The following is a 22,699-nucleotide window of genomic DNA, read 5'->3' as shown; positions in this document are numbered from 1 at the left end:
GGATCAAAGGAATTATTGTACCCCTCATGCCAGTCATTTCATTAGATGAATCTGGGATTTAAAACCTCCAATAGGCTACTTCTCACATAAAACTTCTCTGGAACATTACTACTAATGCTTATATACTTATATACTGTTTATACTGGCGAATTACAGAGAGGGAAGAGGAAGCCATTTATCTCTCAATAAAAGTAAATATATTTTTTTGAAGTTTAAAAATGTGCACAATATATTTGTATTATTTCATGGTTCTCTGCTTTTATTACCATTGTGATCTCTTAATAGTAAAGATACAGCTAACCGTATAGTATGCAAGTAAAACTGTCACAATTACAATTTTATTTATATTGCAGGTGTCATACCGGCAACTTAAATGGGGTTTATTATAAAAATGGCAACTACACAGGTGAATATGACAACGGTGTTATATGGTCCACTTGGCATGGGTTATGGTACTCTCTAAAATTTACCACCATGAAGATCAGACACCCATCGTTCCTCACTGCTGGCAGCGGGGATGGCGTGAATGGGTAATGGCTTGGGACTGTTATCACAGCAACACAATTGAGTTCATTCATTCAACTGAAAGGATCAAAGCAGGCATGTTCAAATCACCTGTTAGTATATTTTATATGCCCCTGGAACATCAAATAAAGGACTCTACAGCAACATCGTCCATGTTAAGTTACCAGAGACACTGACAAAACAACTTGCTTTTTTTAATGACCTTAATAGAAATTTAACAACTTAAGAAACGTTATAATCTCTCACCACATTTTTCATATATTGTTTGTTATTCATATTTTGTTACCTGCTGTTACGCATGAGATATGGGGGGTGTATCTAGCTTTGGAGAGTGATAAAAAAAAAAAAAAGAAAGTACTAGCCAATTAACTCCTACAGTAACTGCTAACATTTTTTGGAATTAAAACACCTTTCAGAAAACACTTACATATTTGTATTTTTTGGACAATTTTCAAAACTTTTGATTTAGGTTTCGTGAAGAAAGAACTGTATTTGAGTAGAACATTGCCAAAATGGCCGAAGTAGTGAGTATTCTGGATTAGAATTTACCCTGGAGAATTCTTACTTGTGATGCCAAAAAAGGGCCAGAGATTAGTCATTGGGGGCATTTCCTGGGGTGAATGTAAGCATGACTGGTTATTTCCAGACACAAGCAGTGCACAAAGCTGAAATATATTGTACAACAACTACTGTTCTTAGTCCGTCACAAGCACTGCGATCAACATATAAATTATTTAAAAATACCTAAATCACAGTCATGCTTGATTGTTTAGATGACTAATCTTTCTATGCTTAGAGTACTTGTTTCATCTTCTTCATTAGAAGCAAAATATCCGGGTAAGTCAATCATCTGCTGCTCAGCTTCAGTGAGTCCAAATGTGGTATTATCATAAAAAGAATATTCATTGGCCCAGGGAAAACTCTGGCATTTTTCTCTTCGGTAATGAGCAGGACTGTGAGGGCTGCTCCTCTTGTAGTTATCTTTTGGTAAAGGTGAGCCATCTTGGACCTTGTTCCAAGTTCTGTCATCTGGGGAAGGACCTTTGCGTACTCTGATCTGCTCAAGTCTCTCTGGTTTTGCTGACTTACCCGCAATATATCGGCTACAGATTAAATCAGGTTTACTCTCCTCTGGTTGAAGATATAGATTTTTTGATGGATGTCTAGTTGCACTGAGTGGGAAAGAGACCCCTCTACTGAGATGTTCAGGGCTTCTTTCTAGCCGAATTGGTTTATGCTTCAACCTATCTACTGTGGCATACTCCCACATTTTGGTCCTTGGGTTGTATACCGTTGTGTGTCTAGGAGAGGGAGATGTCAGACTTCTTTCTCTGTAGGGTCTAGTGTGCTTTGTTTCATGAAAACTAGATGTTCTCCGGAAGTTGTTGCTTTTGTGATAGTTTTTATCATATCTTGCTTTGACGTCTGTATTCTTAAGATGGGATACTTTAGGCAATGTTTGACTTGGACTAAATCCTTGCATTGGTGGACAGACACATTTTGAGTTTGGCCTTTCACCTATATTTCGGTTTTGGCTATTCTTTGGCTCTAGAAATGGAGACTGTATCCGAAACTTGTTTGTTGAAGCTTCCTCTGAGTTTTCTGATACCTGGGGTGGAGATGGGGAGACATCAAGTGCAGTGTCTGTCATAGGGTTCTGGGAGACGTGATAGACCTTTGTGGCCTCAGTGAGGCCCTTTTGTTTCATCTCTTTTAGCTGTTGTTGGGCAAGCCGATAACTGAAAATCGGTGGTATCATCTTTTGATTGTTGGCCTGTGAGCAGTCGTTTTCTGTGACGTCTTGCTCTTCAGTAACATGTTCACTCTGCCTGTATTTTAAAGGTATATGGACAACCTCTTCCAAGCTTTCCTGATGACCATCCCCTACATCGGAGAAGCTTTCCCTCATTTGAAAGATTTTTTCCTCATCTGAGTTCTTACGACAGTTGGCTGAATGAGCTGAGCTGTGTCTGGCTGTTGGGCTGCACTTGCCGGTTTTGGTGAATTTCCTCCAGACGGTGACTACAATAGTAATGAAGATGATGACGAGGCACAGCGAAATTCCAGTGATCGTAACTGTATTGCTTGTTTTAGAATCATCCTTAGTATTCGTGGCAGATTTGCTTGAAGGCTTTACAGCTAGAACAAAAAATATAAAAAGAGTAAATTGAAATAGAATTATTATTATCATTTATTTATATGGTGCCACAAAGGTTCCGCAGCGCCTAACAATACACAAATGAGCAAAAACAGATAATGAACTACAGTACAAGACAATTTACGACAAGTACATGGTAAATATAGACAGGTGCATCAGGGGACAGGACACTGAAGCAATCATCAGGGTGGCAGAGGTTTATATATTTTAAGAAAGGCACATGAGGAGAGAGGTCCCTGCTCCTGAGAGCTTACATTCTCAGGAGCAGGGCCCTTAGACAGACAGGGGTGACACAGAAGGGGAAGAAGTGAGCATAAACAGAAGGTTAGGATGAGAGATAGTCAGGTGTTATGCAGGTGGGTGGGCAGAGGTCAGCTTAGTCTTTGATATTTTAAGTCTAAAAAAGCGCTGGGTCATCTAAGAGTAGACAGCAGAGAGACAGTTGAAGATACGAGTAAGGATAGAGGGAGAGAGATCAGGGAAGGAGCGGTAGATTTCAGTGTTATCAGCATAGATGTGATAGTGGAAGTCGAGTGAGCAAATGAGCTCACCCAGAGAGGACATATAGAGATAGAGAAGAAGAGGACCAAGAATAAAATCTTGGGGGACATCTATATCACTATATATAATATATACATAGTAGATTGGATATCATACACAATTTATTTTTAAGAAGTAAAAATTTACATAAAAAAACCTGCCAAACCCAGTAAGATGAGGGCAGTTCAGACCTTGATAAGTATTGCTGGATTGTCTCTTATTAAAGAAGAGAAAGCACAGTCAGATTGTCAGTCTGACTGTGCTAAACTACTTACTCATTTCCCTGGGAGCTGACAACTATTTGGGCTGCCCCTTGAAATTTTGACTCACATAAAGATATAAAACACACATGGTTAATTCTGGACGTAAGCCTGCCGGGTGTATGACTAACAATATATTTATACCTAAAGCCGTTACCTCAGCTGTAGTACACGCGCCATAATATCAGTGGGTGAAGTGGAACCCAGAGGGATCTGTAAATAACACTCATATAAGTCCGCGATTATATTTAGCAGCTTTATCTGTCTAATTCATATTTTCCCTAGTGTGGGGTAATATATACACATTGAGAAATTAGCCTTCAGTTGCATTTAAACATCAGTGGTACACTGGTAACAACTTAATACACCCACCTAAAACTGATACCCTTTAAATCCAGCACTTGCAGCAAATTGTTGCAATTTTTCCCTCTGCAGTAAAATAGGATACCTAATGTTCTTACAAGTTGCAAATAACTCGCAGGCTATTTAGCCATCACTAAGGGGAGTATGTTTGAACACAACAATTCATACACCACAGTTAAAGCAATTTCACAATAAATAAAAAATAGTCATTGTGGCTATACAAATTAAAAAAGTTTATTACAATGCGCCACCTGCTCGCCACCTTCTTTTAAACACTCAATTGTCTTTGTTGCGTCCTCTTATCACTTTGCGTTAAATGTGTTTTTTTATATTTTGCAGTCATTTTAACAATTACTTAATAAAAGTTAAATTTTAAACAATTAGGTGCACCACATCAAGGACATACTTTTCTCTCCTTTTCTCTGTACCTACTCTTTGTCCAGTGGTCGCACACCTTCATAAAATATAGACAAATAGTATTTGTCATATTCAAATAGAGGGTCCTGTTCGTCTCAAATTCCTTGTCCTGTGCGATTGGCACACCACTTTTTTGTTTTGTCTTATCTCTGTGGGTTAAGATAGGGAAAGTCCCCCTCTCACCATCGGGTGCGCTCCTAACGAGCCTCCAATTATGGAGTGTAAACATTATATTGGTCTCACATTTTCTATATATATATATATATATATATATATATATATATATATATATATATTTTTTATAATTTAAATTGGTTTTATTTATTTGCATTTTTATTTATCTTTCCAATTTTGATCTACTTGATTGTTGATCTATTCTATTCTTGTACCGTTTCATGGGAGTGCCAAGAAACAGCTGAGCCTGCCAAAAAATATGCTGGGAGTTTAAGGGAAAATGCAGGTGTGCCAAAGCCTGTTAGGGGAGGGTGTGTGACGTAGCAGCCCGAATGTGCCTATATTCATTGCAGTGTCCGAGTAAGTCCTGGGCTACGCGGCTACTGCGATGACTAGTGTCAAGTGTAAAATGATTAGATGCATGAATGGATGTGCAGCTGTACAGCGAGCGCATTCATTTTCAATGTGGGATTGTACTGTAGCAGAGGCTAAACTGATCGCTGCTTTGCGAAATGGTGGCTGTGCGATCAGGTCTGAATTATGCCCTATGGTCTCAGGTCTTGAGGAGAAGAAGCTAAGAGACAAATATTGGGACTTTAGGAACATGAATTAACCCCTTGGGTGGTATGCCCGGAAATTTTCCAGGCTCAGCTGTGCTCCCGCAGCGGGCTGTCCCGGAAAAACTCCAGGCATACCACTAATGTGTAATAGGTGCGCGCCAGTGGTGTCCAGGTGTGCACCACTGGCGCACCACCTCTAAAGCCCGCCCCCCCCCCCCCATTACCTTTGCTCCGGCGATCGTACGCTGGAGCTCCCCTGACCCTCTCTTCCCCAGCCGCCATGCAGTTTCCTGCAGTGACACAGGCTCATGGATGTTTGGGGTGGCTCAGGGGGGACTCAGGAGAGTTCAGGCACCCGAGTCCTCCCGAGCCACCGCGAAACATCCCCGAGCCTGCCGCCTGTGTGGTCAGTGATGACTGACATGCGGCAGGGAAGCACCGGCAGCAGGGAAGCTCCGGCGTACTAACGCTGGAGCAGAGGTGGGGGGGGGGGGGGGGGTTGGCTCCTGTGATCTGTGGTGGGTTTTGCTGGGGCAGGACAAACCTTCCCTGGTAGAGGTGTAGCTATTTGAGTAGGTTGATCTAGTTTAATTGCTGTCACTTCTCTACCACCTCTATTAATAAGCGTTATGATTATTTGTAGATAACTCCTATTTAGTTTTATATTCCATGCAAAATGCAAAAATGTGCAACACTGAAAAGGAAACTTTTCCTGGGAAATTTTTCCCACCGATCCCAGGATTGGCCACCCTACTCACAGGCAGGGGCACAATACTGAAATGCTTGGCTGCATAGTACAATCTGGATGGAGAGTAGAAAAACCATGGTCATTGTGGGGGCTAGAGGACTGGGCCTAGCTGCATTCCCTTGTGGTTCTTATTGGTGCGCACACCACTGCAAAAATGGCATCCTTTAGAGGCCCAGGTACTTTTTCCCATATCCTGCCCCCCTGGTCAATTCATGCAGTGGGGGATTGCTTCCAATGGTCCATGCTGGCCACTCTATGGACATTGGCAGGTGGGGAGAATTGACTTGGGTGATACACCCGACAAACCGTAATGCAGGTGTCCTAAGGATAACTCAGGAAGGACAGAAATCTACTGTCTATCTACACCATCCGTACTATGGGCAGCACGGACGGTGCAATGGTTAGCATTACTGCCTCACAGCACTGAGGTCATGGGTTCGATGGCTCTAACTGTGCGGAGTTTGTATGTTCTCCCTGTGCTTGCGTGTGTTTTCTCCGGGTGCTCCGGTTTCCTCCCACAATCCAAAAATATACTGGTAGTTATTTGGCTCCTAACAAAATTAACCCTAGAATGACTGTGTGTGCGTGTACATGTGGTAGGGAATATAGATTGTAAGCTCCACTGGGGCAGGGACTGATGTGAATGTTCAAATATTCTCTGTAAAGCGCTGCGGAATATGTGTGCGCTATATAAGAAACTGTTAATAAATAAATAAATAATCCTGTGGCGCAGAAGGGTAAAGTAAGGACCGTGGATTAGCTTTTATATAATAAATCTATAGTTAAAGTGAGACATTTAGTTAGTAAAGGTGGCAGTACAGTAGTGCTGTTCTCAGTACAATATTTACAACAACATAGCGCCACCTGCTGGAGAAGAGCTTATAGCTGGGGATCAGGGGAACAGAATGGTATGAGCCTAGGGGCTCGATTAACAGGCTGTGAATATGATAAGAGACAAGCTGACAATTTGGTAAGACGCACTGTAGTGTGTAATGTAAAGAATGTTCTTACATAACACTGACGCTTTATGCTGGCTGCTAATTATCTGAATGCTACACATAATCTCACTCTATAGAGGAACACTTTTTTATAATGAATGGGATTATCTGTAATTGGTACAAACCATTCAAATATATATATATTTTTTTTACAACAAATGAAGCCACTATTTTACATTAATATTTTAAAAGATGAAAGAACATGCGTGAAGTATCCGGGTTCTTTACGCTTAAGGAAATAATCCCACCATGCTCTGCGTAACTCCGGCAGCAAAGTCCTATGTGTGATGAGAAGCTTCTCCAGCATCACAAACGGATTCAGTACGAAATCCCGGCGGTCGAAATACCGACGTCAGAATCCCGACCGCTGAAATACCAGCAAGGGGGGGCCGTGGATTGCCCCCGAGGGAGAAATTGCCGGCATTGCGGCGGTCAGGATTCCGGCGTCGGTATTTAGACCGGCAGGATTCCGACCCCCGGGATTCTGACTCCATCCGCCACAAACACAGAGTGGCTGACAGCTGGGCGGACAGGCACTGGGTGAATTACTGTAGGTGATAAACTTCCAGTTTAATTAGCTAATAGGTTAAGTGTAAATCCTAATGGGCTAAAGGACCCCCGACAACACACGGGGAGGAGCAGGGTTCCAACATGGCAGCCCAAATGTACCCTCGCCACGCTTTGGCTGGTTAATAAAGGCAATAGATGGTGACCTGGATAGTGACAGTGCTAAGCCAACAACCTTTCTCTCCCCCTTGTGTCCATTTGTTATGTGACTGGTCGGCAGAGGTCCTTTAGCCCAGTGGTTCTCAAAAGTGGTCCCCAAGGCACACCAACAGTCCAGGTTTATGGCTATCATAGGTGACTTAATTTGTACCTCAGTCAGCTTGATTGTACCATCTGTGCATATCCAGGGATAACCATAAACCTGGACTGTTGGTGTGCCTTGAGGACCGCGGTTGAGGGCTACTGCTTTAGCCACTTTTCATCCAGCAACTGCCTTAGCTAATACTGTTCAGTGAATTGTACATTCATTATTTCTTTTCAATTTGATATAGGGTATGGGTTGTTAGGTCAACAGTGTCTAGGTCGACAGTCAAACGGTCAACATATCAAATAAGTTGACATGCATTAGGTCCACTTTGTTAAAAGGTGGACACAAGCAAAAGGTTGACATGAGTTTCTAACATTTTTTGTGCATGTGTCGGTTAACGTGGACAACGTATAGGTGTAACATGTCCCCTCGCATGGCTCTGGGTTGTTGTTTTTTTAATTAATGAATCATGCATGTCAACCTTAGTGCTTGTGTCAACCAAATGCATGTCAAACTTTTCAGGTGTCGACCAATAGTGATCAACCTAGACACTGTTCACCTAATGATCACATCCCTTTAGATATTGGTGATCTTTAACATCTCCCCATTATTAAACATCCCCACTTTATCAGGGACGTGCGGTGAGGTAAATGGCTGAGGAGTCCCTGGCAAGTACCAGAGCCAGATTTGCACACGATATATGAGCCATGGGGTACATGACGGCATTATACACATATACAGCAGTATATACTGTTGGAGATTCGCTGCGTTTTGATAAGAGATTTGCAGAAAAGGTAGCCAGGTGAGGCACTGCCTCACCTGCCATAGACTTGTTACTCCACAGTTTTGACTATAAAAATTATTAGAATATTAAAAATAAGATTTTTTTTAAATATATATTCTTTGCATTTTTGACATACTTTATAAACTCCAAACTCCAGTGTATACATTAGTATGACAGGAAAGACTGTGCCTCAACTGCCTCACCCCACTGCACTTTATCTGCATTTGCTGGATTTCCCAAATCAAACAGAACAATCCATTATCTGGTAGGATTTGTTTTTTTGTTGTTGTTTTTTTAAATGTGATCTTCACCCATCCACCAGCTTACATGAGTAATTTTTACATAACACCTCCCAGCATCAAACAACAACGGAAAGCAAGCAGCTCTAAACTGCCAAATGGAAGACCAATAAGATAAAAAAATCTAATTTTTATTATTTAAATACATAAAACATCTATGTTTGGTTCTTAACCTATGGGTCTAGGACCTGTGATCGGCCATGGATAGCTTTAAACCAACTTCCTACCTTACTTGTATCATGAAGTGGTTCCATCCTTACTGTTCAATGCCATTTTCCCAGTGATCTAAGATGATGTTGGCCACTAGAGAACAAAGACTCTGGGACAGTGCCAGAGTCTTTGCCTCCAGTATGCGGCCCCATCTTCCCGAAGATATCACCTGGAAGATGGCTACAGCTATACTCTGGAGGAGGAGCCCGGGTAATCTTCTAGCATGCCAAGCAATATTGTGTCTCCTACTACCTTGAAACCTGAAAACCCATCACTCATATGCCTTTGTTATATGAACCATATACTGGTCTCAGAAATATACAATGAGCAGAATGGAGATGACCTACTTGAGCAGTCCTCCAGGGAGCAGGATGATGTCTCCTTACTACTGTCACTGCAGAGAGGGCTTACAGGTGATGCAGATAGGCATGTTCTGTATCGTTCTCTATGGCCATCACCACACGTGGCACTGCAAGGACTCCATGGCTGCCACAGGCTCCACATCTCTAACAAAAATAATTTACACCGTTTTCATAACAGTTCACATAAAAGTCACTGCAGTTACAATTTACATCCTTCAGGTTTTTTTTTTAATTATGGTTCCATTTAGAGAATAAAATAGGTACTTATGTAGTATCTGGGCGTCCGATTTAGAAATCGGATCGCATCGCATGCGACCAAATCGAATGCGATGGTCATGATTTTTCCATAGGATTCAATGTTAAAATGGTCTGAGTCCATTTTAACATAGAATTCAATGGGAAAATGGAGTCCTTTTCCTTTCCCCACTATCCAAGTGGGCATGGAGTTGGATATAAACCTGTGGCGAGCGTAGGGTAAGGCATACAATCACAAAATCGGCAGCCCAGATACTACATAAGTACCATAAAATAAAGGGCCAAATGTAATAGGGTGAGAGTTTCAGAAAGTGAGAGATTTTGGGAGAGTTTTCCCCTTTTTTTAAAGCAGCAATCAATTACATGGCAAAACCAGGTTGATTTTGCCATGTAATTGATTGCTGCTTTAAAAAACATGGGAAAACTCTCCCAAAATCTCACACTTTCTGAAACGCTCACCCATCTACTACATTTGGCCCAAAGTGTAGTAGATGAGGGGATGTCATTTTTACTTTCCTTTAAATGTAAATGGAGTGTTTTAATGCCTGGGTACAAATATGGCTTTGATGAATATGGATCGCTTCTGTCTCATCTACTTCTGTGTAGGGTGATTTACCATTTTGTGCAATTAATGCAATAATAAATAATAAATCAATCAATATGGAATAAGCGAGACTTATTCAGGAGAATAGACTTCTGGGAAATTCAGTTCAGAATGTGGCCTTACTCTGTTTGGGCCTTATTCTAGTTCATTCTTTCTGTCAAAATCCTTCTTAGATGGACAAAACCATGTGCACCGCAGGGGGGCAGATGTAAAATGTGCAGAGAGAATTAGATTTGGGTGAGTCATTTTGTTTCTGTGCAGGGTAAATACTGACTGCTTTATTTTTACACTGAAATATAGATCTCACTTTGAAGTAAAACCCCACCCAAATCTAATTCTCTCTGCACAAGTTACATCTGCCCCACCTGCAGTGCACATGGTTTTGTCCATCTAAGAATGATTTGGTCAGAAAGAATGAACTAGAATAAGGCCCTTTGTTTCTGTCATGCCCTTATTACAGCTCATCAGTGTAGGAGAGGAGGTTGTGAACTGTTACAGAGACAGCTGTGGTAAAGCAATGGGGGCTATTCAGAACTGTTTGGTCAGGTCCAAATTTGCACATGTGCAATCCCCCGGAGCGAAAGCCTTTGGCGAGTTTCACACTCGCCGGGCGTCCGCCTCAGGGAAGGCGGGCAGGAGGCAGATGCAGGGCATCGCCCAGCATTTCATGGTCCTTCTCACAAAAACAGTGGGCACGCCGATAGAAATGCTGGGTGTTCTCCTGCGAATGCAGGTGCGTCGATGCCTGGTTGGGGCAGACGGCTGACTTCACATGTCAGCGCCCGCCCCAAATTCACCCCTTTCTGGCCAGAATTTTAAAAAAGTCAGTCTAGACTGACTTTAATTAGCAAAGGGAAAACCATTGAATGATTTCCGCATGAGAGCAGATGTGTATGCGAATGCATCCCCTCGCATGCTAGTGAGTGGATTTGGGTGGCGGGGGCACTGCGGGCATTCAGCGTTTACCTGCTCGCTAGGCAGCGAGTATAAGTAGCCTAGCGAGCAGGACTGAATGAGGCCCTATGAAAAGAGTCAAGGTCAGATGCACTAAGCTTCAAAAGTGATAAAATGGAGAGTGATAAATAGCCAGCCAATCAGCTCCTACCTGCCATGTCACAGACTGTGTTTGAAAAATGTCAGACAGGAGCTGATTGGCTGGCTGTTTATCACTCTCCATTTTATCTGCCCCGGGAGTTTACCTCTATTTTTATTACAGCAGTGTACATTCCCCCAGATTCTACAGCAAATGTGGCTATGGAGGGTTTGTATAAATCCATCAATAAACATATGTCTGCCAATCCAGAGGCGGCGTTCATAGCTGCTGGTGATTTTAATCATACAAATTTAAAATCTGTTCTGCCAAAGTATTATCAGCATGTCTCTTGTAAAACAAGAGGTGACAGAACCCTGGATCATGTATACACTAATATCCGTGATGCATATAAAGTGGCCGCCCTCCCCCATTTGGGGCAATCGGACCATGTTTCTTTATTTCTCTCCCCGAAGTATATTACATTACGGCAAAAGACGGAACCTACCGTTAAGAACATCAAAGTTTGGCCTGCGGGAGCTGATGCATTATTGCAGGAGAAGTTTGGACTTACTAACTGGGGTTCATTTAGACCACACGAATCTTGGGGGTCTGATGTAATTACTAATTTAAACCTGTATGCTTCCTCTGTGCTTGATTATATTAGCGTTACCACTGATAGTGTTACTACCTGGAAAAAGATCACGGTATACCCGAACGACAAGCCGTTAATGAATAGGGAGGTTTGGCTTCTGTTACGGGCACGGAATGTTGCCTTTAGGAGAGAGGATGCTGAAGCTTATGGCATAGCTAGAGCAAACTTGAAGAAAGGCATCATCCAGGCTAAACGTTGTTATAAATTAAAGCTGGAGGATAACCTGGAAAAAGCTGATACCCGCCGTCTATGGCAGGGCATCCGGGGTATTAGTAATTACAAAGCTGACAAAGCTAGTTCATCCCTTCATCTAGATGTCTCCTCACTAAATGAGTTGAACCAATTCTACGCCCGGTTCGATAGAGACAATAGTGAAAGGGTAACTAGAATGCCTCCTTCTGGTCAATCTCTTGTGTTAACATCAGCAGAGGTTCTCGCTGGTCTCGGTCAAATCAATGCGAACAAATCGGCGGGACCTGATGGCATACCGGGACGAGTGCTGAGAGCTTGTGCTGAACAGCTGACGGGGTCTTTACAGACATTTTTAATATGTACTTGTCCGCGTCAGCTGTTCCTGCTTGCTTTAAAAGTACTGCTATCATCCCGGTGCCAAAAAATTCCAGGCCGATGAGTTTGAATGATTACCGTCCAGTGGCTCTTACACCGATAGTCATGAAGTGCTTTGAGCGGTTGGTGTTAGTTCATCTAAAGGCTGGTCTCCCCCCGTCTTTAGATCCATTTCAGTTTGCATAGCGCAGCAATAGAAGTATTGATGACGCAGTTTCTCTGTTAATTCATACTGTGCTTTCACATCTGGAGAACAACAATACCTACGCCCGACTGTTGTTTGTCGACTTCAGTTCGGCGTTTAATACGGTATTACCAACTAGACTAGTTTAAAAACTGGTGGATCTGGGGATTAACGGTCCATTATGTAACTGGATAGGGGATTTCCTAAGCGATAGGCCCCAAGTAGTTAGGATAGGTACAGTGAGCTCTGAATCGATTAGTCTGAACACTGGAGTGCCGCAAGGCTGTGTATTTAGCCCGTTTCTCTAGTCTATCTTCACATCTGACTGCATGTCGGTCTACAATTCTAACACCATCATTAAATTTGCAGACGATACGACATTGATTGGGCTAATTAATAATAATAATGAAATAGCATATAGGAATGAGATTCAGCATCTGGTGGACTGGTGCGGAGTAAATAATCTCTTCCTCAATGCTAGCAAGACTAAAGAGATTGTGGTGGATTTTCGCAAGAAAAAATCTACCCCAATCATGCCAATACAAATTAATGGAGCATGGGTGGAACGTGTTTCCAGTTTCAAATTCTTAGGAACTCAGATCTCTGAGGACCTAACCTGGTCAACTAATATTAAATGCTTGGTGAAAAAGGCTCATCAACGCCTTTTTTTCCTTAGATTGTTGAAAAAACATCAACTGTCACATCGTATATTGTTAAATTTCTACCGATGTGCAGTTGAGAGCATATTGACCAGCTGCATTTCTGTTTGGTATGGAAATTGTACCACTGCAGAAAATAAACGTATACAGAGGGTGATTAAAACGGCCCAACGTATAATGAGCACTACACTCCCATCTGCTGAGGAGATTCAGAGTAAACGTTGCTTACGTAGAGCACACAACATTTTAAAAGACATAACTCATCCAGCAAATGGATTATTTGTACTACTACCGTCAGGTAGGCGGTTTAGGTGCCTTCGGAATAGGACGTCTAGGATGAAGAATAGCTTTTTCCCCAAGGGCTATTGTTAAATTATATAGGGAATGTAGCTTGGGTGGGGGGTTAATGGGTTTTTAGTATTCATTGTATAAATTGTAAATTGTATGGACTTTTGGTTTTTATGATATGGATGTATACGGATAGATGCTAAATTGAATTTTGTTGTCCTAAATTAGGATAATGACAATAAAGTTGTATCTAATCTAATCTATCTAATCACTTTTGAAGCTTAGTGCATCTGGCCCACAGGGAGTGTGTTTTGGTGTCCTTGCAGTTTATATACACACCTATCTCTCTCCGGATCTCCACACACTGCTTGGCTCTCGGAACTGAATAACTAGTGCTGCCACTCGAAGCCAATAAGAACTCGAAACAGTACTTGTTCTTCCCAATCTCAAATAAGCTGCAATTAAACCGAGAGTTCTTCTCTCCTTTTTGTATAATATTTTCTGCTAACATTGTGACACTTTCACCTGGGCTTCTGGGTGACTCTTTGTAGACTATCATTTTCCCCTCAATGTAATTACATGGAGGGGCTGTAATATGAACGGCCATTGAGGCATCACACTTTTTCTCTGTGACTGTAACCAGCTTATATTTAAAGGTCTTTACAAGGTCCACAGGTCCCGTGCAAGCAATCACTGACTCAGACAGCATGGGCTTCAGAAACACGGTGATAAAGGCTTCAGGTCGCACAGATGCACATTCAAACTCTACCCACTGGGATGCGGACAAGGAGACTTCCTTGTATGTTTTATACAGCATATATCTATCAGTGCTTGGTTCCTCCACATCTTGAAAGCTGTGAGTGTGTTCCACCTCCAGTGAGAACCTGGGTTCCGGATCGGGAAAGCCAGAGCACAGCTGCTCGGTGGTGAAGACCCCAACCTGGAAGGATCTCAGCATATCTTTTGACGTCCTGTTCAGATCAAGGTGGAACATTGGCCAGGTGACGTTTAACTTGCTGCTTCTAATGTGGACCACACTCTCATTTACAGTCTCAATTTGCATTTGAAATTGGTAGACCCCAGCTGAGAGAAAGTGGAAACATTCAAATTCTAGGTCCCCTTGGTTTGCAGGAAGCTCTTTACTTGTAATAGTTTGGTTTCTTTTAACGTCCAGTAGAATTACAGACACATTTGTTGATATACTGGCATTGCCCAGGGTGTAATAATCCACATACACAGGGGCTTTGCTTAAGGCTGTATGATGAGATTTCCTCAGGTGGAGATAGCTGGACTCACTAAACACTGTGGGGGGAAAAATTAGAGATATTATGTTTGGAAAAAAACCCTACATCACAGATGGGACAGTGGTGATACTAGCAAGCTGGCCACCGGTGATCTAGGGTCAGATCTACAGCTTGCCAGTACCACCATTGTCCGGCCTGTGGTGTGCTAGGTTCAGATGTACAGCTTACCAGTATCACCACTGTCCCATCTGTGATGTGCTAGGGTCGGATATACGTCTTGACAGTACCTCCACCGTCTGGCTGGTGACGATCTAGGGCAGGCATGTCCAACGTTGTCCCTCCAGATGTTTTGAAACTACACATCCCAGCATGCTTTGCAATAGTTTTAGCATTCTCAAAAAAAAACTGTGGCAAAGCATGCTGGGATGTGTAGTTTCACAACATCTGGAGAGCCAACGTTGGATATGCCTGATCTAGGGCCTAGACCAGTGGTTCCCAACCCTGGTCCTCAAGTACCCCCAACAGTACACGTTTTCCAGGTCACACGGCAGGTGCACTCATTATTCAGGCACATTTGAAAACATCACAGGTGGAGCTAATTATCTCACCTGTGATTCTGTGTGGAGACCTGCAAAACGTGCACTGTTGGGGGTACTTGAAGACCAGGGTTGGGAACCACTGGCCTAGACAGTTGTGGTACTGTCAAGACGTATATCTGATGCAAGCATATCAGAAGTGGGACAGTGATTGTACTGGCAAGCTGTACATCTGAACCTAGCACATCACAGGAGGAAGAGTGGTGATACTGGCAAGCTGTACATAGGACCCTAGATCATTACTGGCCAGACAGTGGTGGTACTGACAAGAAGTTTATCTGAACCAAGCATATCATAAATAGGACAGTGGTTTTGCTGGCAATACATACATTTGACTCTAAGCACATCACAGGTGGGACAGTGGTGGTACTGGTAAGCTGTACATCTGACCCTAGCACATCACCGGCCGGTCAGCGGTGGTACTGGTAAGCTGTACATCTGACCCCAGCACATCACCGGCCGGTTAGTGGTGGTACTGGCAAGCTGTATATCTGACCCTAGCACATCACCGGCCGGTCAGTGGTGGTACTGGCAAGCTGTACATCTGACCCTAGCACATCACCGGCCGGTTAGTGGTGGTACTGGCAAGCTGTATATCTGACCCTAGCACATCACCGGCCGGTCAGCGGTGGTACTGGAAAGCTGTATATCTGACCCTAGCACATCACCGGCCGGTCAGCGGTGGTACTGGCAAGCTGTATATCTGACCCTAGCACATCACCGGCCGGTCAGCGGTGGTACTGGAAAGCTGTACATCTGATAATAGCACATCACAGGCCGGACAGTGGTGGTATTGGTCCACATCACACCATAAAGCAATAAGAACTATCCTACAGCACCATTACACATGGAGTCCTCCTGCTGTCTGCATAAAATACTATCATTCTAGACTGGGTTGCATAATAAACAGTGTGACATACACTGGAATATACATAATGCACAGTTGATATCTATAGCAAATATACACGGTAGGATGGTATAGATCCTTGACGGCTAACCTTGACACTCCAGATGTTGTTGAACTACACATCCCAGCATGCCTTTAATCAGTTTTATCATTGCCAAATAGTAAAATTGTTTCAGGGCATGCTGGGATGTGTAGTTCAACAACAGCTGGAGTGTCAAGGCTAGCCATCACTGGTATAGATAAATGATAAAGTGGGAAAATCAGGGAGCACACCGATACCTTATTACGTGTATCATACAGTAATCCGTACGTTCCAATGTCAGCTCTCTTACTACATACTGCAGCATCCTGGACTAGAAGAAACCAATGCAAGTGTAGATTTGTACCAACAGACACATTGGTGAGGTTGCTGGCATTACTACGTCGTTCACAGCAAGTTGCCCCCTTCGCAGCTCAGAAATACTCACTGCCAGGTATCCAAACACTTGACAAGTGTCACAATGTCAATATTGTGAGAGTCCACCTCCTGTCCATATCGACATTCAGAATGTCAAAAAAAATTGTGCCAGCACCCTTACAAACAGTTCATAATTTGTGTAAACAATCCATTTTGCTCTTTTCTATGGCTTCAATTAGGGGGCAGATTTATTAAGCTCGGTGAAGTGATAAACTGTCTGTTTTTTATCACTGGCCAATCAGCTCCTAACTGTGAAGTTACAGGCTTGGTTTGAAAAATGACAGGTAGGAGCTGAGGGATGCGGTCAATTTGCCGGCGGTCGGGATCCCGGCGTTCAGAATCCCGACCCTGGAATCCCGACCGCCGAAATCAAGAAACTTTCTCCCTCCGTGGGTGTCCACGACACCCATAGAGGGAGAATAAAATAGCGTGCCGAGCGTAGCGAGGCACTGGGCCCGCAAGGGGGGGCGATCCACGTCCCCCCCATGTCGGGATTTCGGCGGTCGGGATTCCAGTGTCGGGATTCCGACCGCCGGGATTACGTATCGGATCCGGAGCTGATTGTCCGGTGATAAAAAACAGACTCTTTATCACTTCATCGAGCTTAATAAATCTGCCCCAGAGTCTGTTACAGCTCTATAGTGCCCATCTCCCAACAGCCAGATTACCATTGCGTAAGTCAAGGGTACAAGGGCCATTACCTTGTTTAAAGGGTTATTGCTTTAAGGATAAATGGTTGTAGCATGGGTGAGTCAGGTGTGACTTAATCTGTCAGCAGGGAATCTTGCAAATTATGTTAGTATTGTGTGACTGCATGACATTACAGACTCTATAGTACCATTTCAAAGTCATACATAGAGAGAACTCGGTGGGTATGACACAGGTACGGTATGTGTAAATGCTCTAAGACAGTGGTTCCCAAACTGTGTGCAGTGGCTCCCTGGGGCGCATCAGGAAACTGGCAGGGGTGTCACAGGTGGGTGCTCCGGGACCAATTCAAATTATTTATATATTCTGATACTTTAAGGTGCCGTGATTCAAGAGAGATTGGGAACACCTGCTGTAAGGCATTGGTTCCCAACCCTGGTCCTCAAGTGCCCCCCCACAGTTTACATCTTCCAAGTCACCCGGCAGGTGCACAGGTGCACAGGTGCACTCATTACACACCGACACATTTAAGAAGATCCACAGGTGGAGCATATTATTTCACTTGTGATTCCGTATGGAGACCTGGGAAAACATGCACTGTTGGGGGTCCTTGAGGACCAGGGTTGGGAACCACTGGTAAGACAGTATAGGATGTTTTTGAAACAATTTACCTTAACAGCTTAGCACTTACCACAATCCCAGAGAACAAGCAGCGATACGTAGGTGTAGCCGCTCAGTGGTCGGCTCATTCTGCTGACAGCCGTGTGCGTCACCCCAGGATCAGTCGAACATCTTGCCCCCAGCAGGGCTTTCGCTCTCACAGGCTGGTTACCTGGGCATATACAAATGTAAATATGAATAAGATATTCCTCCAGTCATGCATCATTTCTAGGCAGGACAGATTTTCCACACACTGTAGAAACATTTTAGGAGGCATCTCGAGATTTACATGAGAGACTGCAAAACAAAAAAAAATGGCTGCGGCACAACTTCTGTGTAAAGAGACACATATCTATAGTTTAATTTGGGAGAGTGATCTACATTCTAGTGTCCGTGTGTTCTTGGTATCTAAATAAGCGCTTTCCAAATGCATACTTCAAGGCACCCAAACAGTTCAGGGTTTATGGATATCCCTGATTGAGCACAAATGGAATATTCAAACTGCCTGAGGTACTGATTAGGGGCCAGATGCACTAAGCTTCAAAAGTGATAAAATGGAGAGTGGTAAACAGCCAGCCAATCCTGACTGACATTTTTCAAACACAGCCTGTGACATGGCAGGTAGGAGCTGATTGGCTGGCTGTTTATCACTCTCCATTTTATCACTTTTGAAGCTTAGTGCATCTGGCCAACAGAATTAGGGATAGCGCCCCCCCCCCCCCCACCAAACACACACATATGAGCATCAAATACACCCCTTGGAACCCTAACTCCCCACCTAGTTGCAGCCTAGCTGTGACTATTAACAGTCTATCTTTTACAAGTTACTGTAGTTCTTTTCTGTCATCAAATGTAGAATTGTTTATCATTCTGACCTCTTAACAAAGGAAGTGGCAGTCTGGTAGTGTACTACCGCATACCTAGAACACAGGCAGGAAGGAAAATCTAAAAAAACAGCACAAAATATTTTGTTCATTAACAGGGTCTAATCTAAGGGGGGGGTACACACCAGAACGATTAGGGCTCAATTCCTTCAATCTGGATCCAATTCCGACCGATTGGATGCAGATTGTATGTAGATTGGGCATGTTTACATCCAATTCAGATTCCAATCCAATGCGCGTCCCCACTGTCGTTTGGTCGTTTTACAGATCCTACCTGCTGCAGATAGGATCTGTAAAAGATCCATTCAACTGGATACAGACTCAGATCGGATTGGGATCAGATTGGATGCAGATCGTTAGCAGATTGTTAGCAGATCGTGTGCTCCAACAGATCGTGCGACCATCACACAATCTGCTAACAAATCTACTAACAATCAGGATCGTTCTGGTGTGTACGGGGCCTTAGTATAATACCGTAACAGTAAATCAAGTAAATCAGTAAATGTAGATTTCTGGGAGCTTAGACCATTCCATAGTGTGTCAGTTTTATTTAATTTGTTTAATAAATGAACAGTAGCATAATTCTTCCTTAATATTAATGCATTCAAAGAATATTAAATTCCAGAAGCTGCAACAATATCTGGATTATTTTCAAAGATGAAGGTAGAATTCTCTCCTCAGAGGAAACCCATATAAATACCAGGAGAATTTACTACTCCATACGGCTAGCATCCTACATACATGAAACCAAACTGTAGGCACCAGAACTAAGCCAACAGTGCCATCCACTTTGCTACCGTACCAACTAATAACAAGTATGTATCCTGGGGACAGACTTGTGTTTATAAGGAATCAGGGAAGAGGACAATACACAGAAGACACCCTAAAAATCACATGCCACATCAAATATATAACAGCTCTGTTGTGGGAATGCACAAATTCACTGTCATACTTCATGTACCCTGTAGCTGTACTTGTGACTATAAAATAATAATACAAAAAATAATAATGAATACACAAAGCAATTACTGCTATATCTTACATTTACATGTTGTCACAGATTGTAGATCATTGGTTCGACCCCAGGTGGTCAATAGGTCGAAATGTAAAAGGTAAACACTCTAACAGGTACAAAATGTTCACATAGTCAAAAGTCTGATAAAAATTTAATTTTCGATGTTAAACCATGTTTGCGGTCCATGTGGATGAAAATAGGGAAAAAGTAAAATACCGGTTTTGACCATGTGTGTGATGACCACTGTCATGTGATCCATTTGTACCAATCAACCTTAAGCACCCTTTTACAAGCGTCGAAGTAATACATATTGTCCATCTGGAACTCTTGTCACATGTACAGGTATGACCATTAACCCTATGACTTCGGTCAAGGTACTATAAGCACCAGTTAAAGTCCACAAACAATAAAAAAAACTGAAAAAGTGCAGCAATATAGCAAGCGTAATATATTACAAAGTCTTGCAGATTTTGCAAAAATAAAAAAAAGTGATTCCAAAAATCAGCGGTGTAGGAACACGTTCCTCTAGTATGTACAAAAAATGGATTTACATTTAAATAATCCAAAACAGTACGGCCAATAAAATCACATTTAGGTGGAATACTTTCATTGAAGCAGGACAACTAACCAGCAGTTCGCTACTGACGGTCTAGTAGACTTAACACAGATAAAACAATTGGGCACATTTTGATATTAAAGACTATTAGTAAATTATTATTTTTGCTATCTTAAAGGGAAGAAAATCTACAGATCACCTTCTGACTGGATTTGAGATTTTACTGATTGGAAATCAGTATTGCAAAGTACAACTACTAGCAGTGACGGACGAGCAAGTTTTTACTCGTCAAACCTGTATGAAGAGCAAGAAATGAATCTTACCTCCACACGATCAGCCAATGAGAAGGTCTTGCTGCATCGCACGCTCTCTGCAGTCTGTTCGTACAGCAGGGTGCAGGCAGCCTTTACTCTTCATAGTCACCTGCCATACTACTGCAATGTCCAAGGTGCACGTCAGATCTATAGGCATCTCCCTGGCACTAGACTGACTGCGGCTCTGCTTGTGTAGATAGAAAGATTTGGTTTGCCAGTCTCCCCAGTCACGCTGCAGCTAATACAATCCCCTCCCTGAAGGAAGGGTGGAGAGGGAAAAGGATGGACAACTCCCCTCTCGGCTTCTTTCACAAACTAAGGCAAAAGGGAAACAGAGACAGATATTTCAGCAGATCCATACATTGTGCGCTGGGGTATAGTCCCAGCAACACTGCAATCCCATCAGGAAACTTAGGAAGGAAACACATGGAAACAACAGCTTGGAACTTTTGTAAATCAATGTTTGCATTAGGTATGAATAGTCCTACATGCATTGAAGAAAGTGGCTTCCACACACACATATTATATAAAATAACATATAGAATCCCTAGGGAGCGCCAACAGTTCTGAAGAGATGGACATTCAGTAACAGTTCTGGTGGTCACCAAGTAAAGTGTTCCGGTACTGGCTGGATATTTCAATTTGTGTAGTACACCCACTGTTCTTATAAACTGTACTCCATCTTAGTTGGGCCAGAGGATGGTCGGATGGAAAGATGTCTTCTTCTTGCACCAGAGACACCTGACCAATCAGCTTCTTTGAGGAGACCATTTATCATGGTTTGCATATTCAAGGCGATCTCGGCGGGATCTTACTACCTGTGACATGTATTGCAAAATGCGTTTCCATTGGCAGGATGTAGGATTGTGACTGCGCAGGGATAGGGCGATGTGCTCTGACAGCATGCATGGTCACTTCATGGTAAGGAAGTAGAACGTGGCAGACAGATCTTTACCTCATCTCCCCTATGGCACAGATCCGTACCTAGGTCCAAATGACAGGCAGACCCGTACCTAGGCCTCCTGTGGCAGGCATACGCGTATCTAGGCCACCTGTGGCAGGCATACCCGTACCTAGGCCACCTGTGGCAGGCAGACCCGTATCTAGGCCACCTGTGGCAGGCATAACCGTAACTAGGCCACCTGTGGCAGGCATACCCGTATCTAGGACACCTGTGGCAGGCATACCCGTATCTAGGACACCTGTGGCAGGCACACCCATACCTAGGCCCCTCGTTGTAGCCAGACCTGTAACTAAGTGCTCCAGTGGCCGGGAGACTCCTTACCGCAACCCAAGTGAATGAAAACAATCCACATGTTGATCATTCCAAAGCACAATAGAATCACTTAACACCTCTGTTACACATATTCTCAATATAGGGCCTGATTCAGCATGGATTGCAAAAGTAAAATCTTTCTCTAATGGACAAAACCATGTGCACTGCAGGTGGGGCAGATGTAGCGTGCAGAGAGAGTTAAGGCCCCCATACACTATGCGATTTTCGGCCGATTTCGGCCCTTTGGACCGATAAATCGGGTGAATTCGGCCCAAAATCGCATGTGTTTGACATCTGATCTGATGCGTGGTCCCGCGCGCATCGGATCACGGCGTCGGACCTACAGAACATAAGATATATCGGAATCTAAGCCATTATGGGTGCTTTTTTAGCACCCACAATGTTCAGATCCGATATATCTTTATATACAGCCCCCGTCTTACTAGCAGCGCCCCCCCCCCCCCCCCGAATTTACGGCTCCCGGCGGAGGTAGTGCAGAGACCGTCGGCGCGGCGGGAGAATAGGAAGAAATCCTATTCAAAAGACCGGGCGGCCGCTGATTGGCTGAGCTCTCAGCCAATCAGCGGCAGCCCAGTCTTTTGAATAAGATTTCTTTCTATTCTCCCGCCGCGCCGACAGTCTCTGCTCTGCAAGCCTGCGGTCCCCGCCTGCACTACCTCCGCAGGGA

The 22,699-nt window shown here is 43.3% G+C and overlaps 2 protein-coding genes across 4 annotated transcripts in view; one reads left to right on the top strand and one right to left on the bottom strand.

Moving 5' to 3' along the window:
- The window catches only part of LOC146057906 (fibrinogen-like protein 1), a 31,021-nt gene extending 28,334 nt beyond the window's left edge, over positions 1-2,687 (top strand). For both annotated transcript variants that reach the window (XM_083169724.1, XM_083169723.1), the window contains exon 8: positions 354-2,687. In XM_083169724.1, the coding sequence (XP_083025850.1) occupies positions 354-534 (181 nt within the window). In that variant the 3' untranslated portion in view covers positions 535-2,687. The remainder of the gene's footprint in view (positions 1-353) is intronic.
- Positions 132-22,060, bottom strand: THSD1 (thrombospondin type 1 domain containing 1). 2 transcript variants are annotated; one of them, XM_083169722.1, is made up of 6 exons: positions 20,745-22,060; positions 18,842-18,911; positions 17,998-18,138; positions 13,794-14,756; positions 9,198-9,356; positions 132-2,664 (listed from the first exon to the last, which is right to left on the bottom strand). In XM_083169722.1, exons 3-6 carry the CDS (start codon positions 18,053-18,055, stop codon positions 1,295-1,297), a joined length of 2,550 nt encoding a protein of 849 aa, XP_083025848.1. In that variant the 5' UTR covers positions 18,056-18,138; positions 18,842-18,911; positions 20,745-22,060; the 3' UTR covers positions 132-1,294. The 2 variants fall into 2 exon arrangements, with proteins under 2 accessions (XP_083025848.1, XP_083025847.1); XM_083169721.1 differs by lacking the exon at positions 18,842-18,911.
- Positions 22,061-22,699: the final 639 nt, after the last annotated feature.

The sequence above is a fragment of the Crinia signifera genome, chromosome 2, assembly GCF_055691185.1.
Source record: "Crinia signifera chromosome 2, ASM5569118v1, whole genome shotgun sequence".
Classification (NCBI taxonomy): Eukaryota; Metazoa; Chordata; class Amphibia; order Anura; family Myobatrachidae; genus Crinia; species Crinia signifera.
This window is presented reverse-complemented; position numbering and strand designations above follow the sequence as displayed.

What these genes read in the sequence shown, in the direction of transcription:
- THSD1 (XM_083169722.1), bottom strand. Translation starts at nt 18,055, where the DNA reads ATGAGCCGACCACTGAGCGGCTACACCTACGTATCGCTGCTTGTTCTC. An exon ending in GCTTGTTCTCTGGGATTGTG is followed by an intron (nt 14,757 to 17,997) that starts GTAAGTGCTAAG and finishes TTCCCCCCACAG; the next exon opens with TGTTTAGTGAGTCCAGCTAT. An exon ending in CTCCCTGGAGGACTGCTCAA is followed by an intron (nt 2,665 to 9,197) that starts GTAGGTCATCTC and finishes TTTTTGTTCTAG; the next exon opens with CTGTAAAGCCTTCAAGCAAA.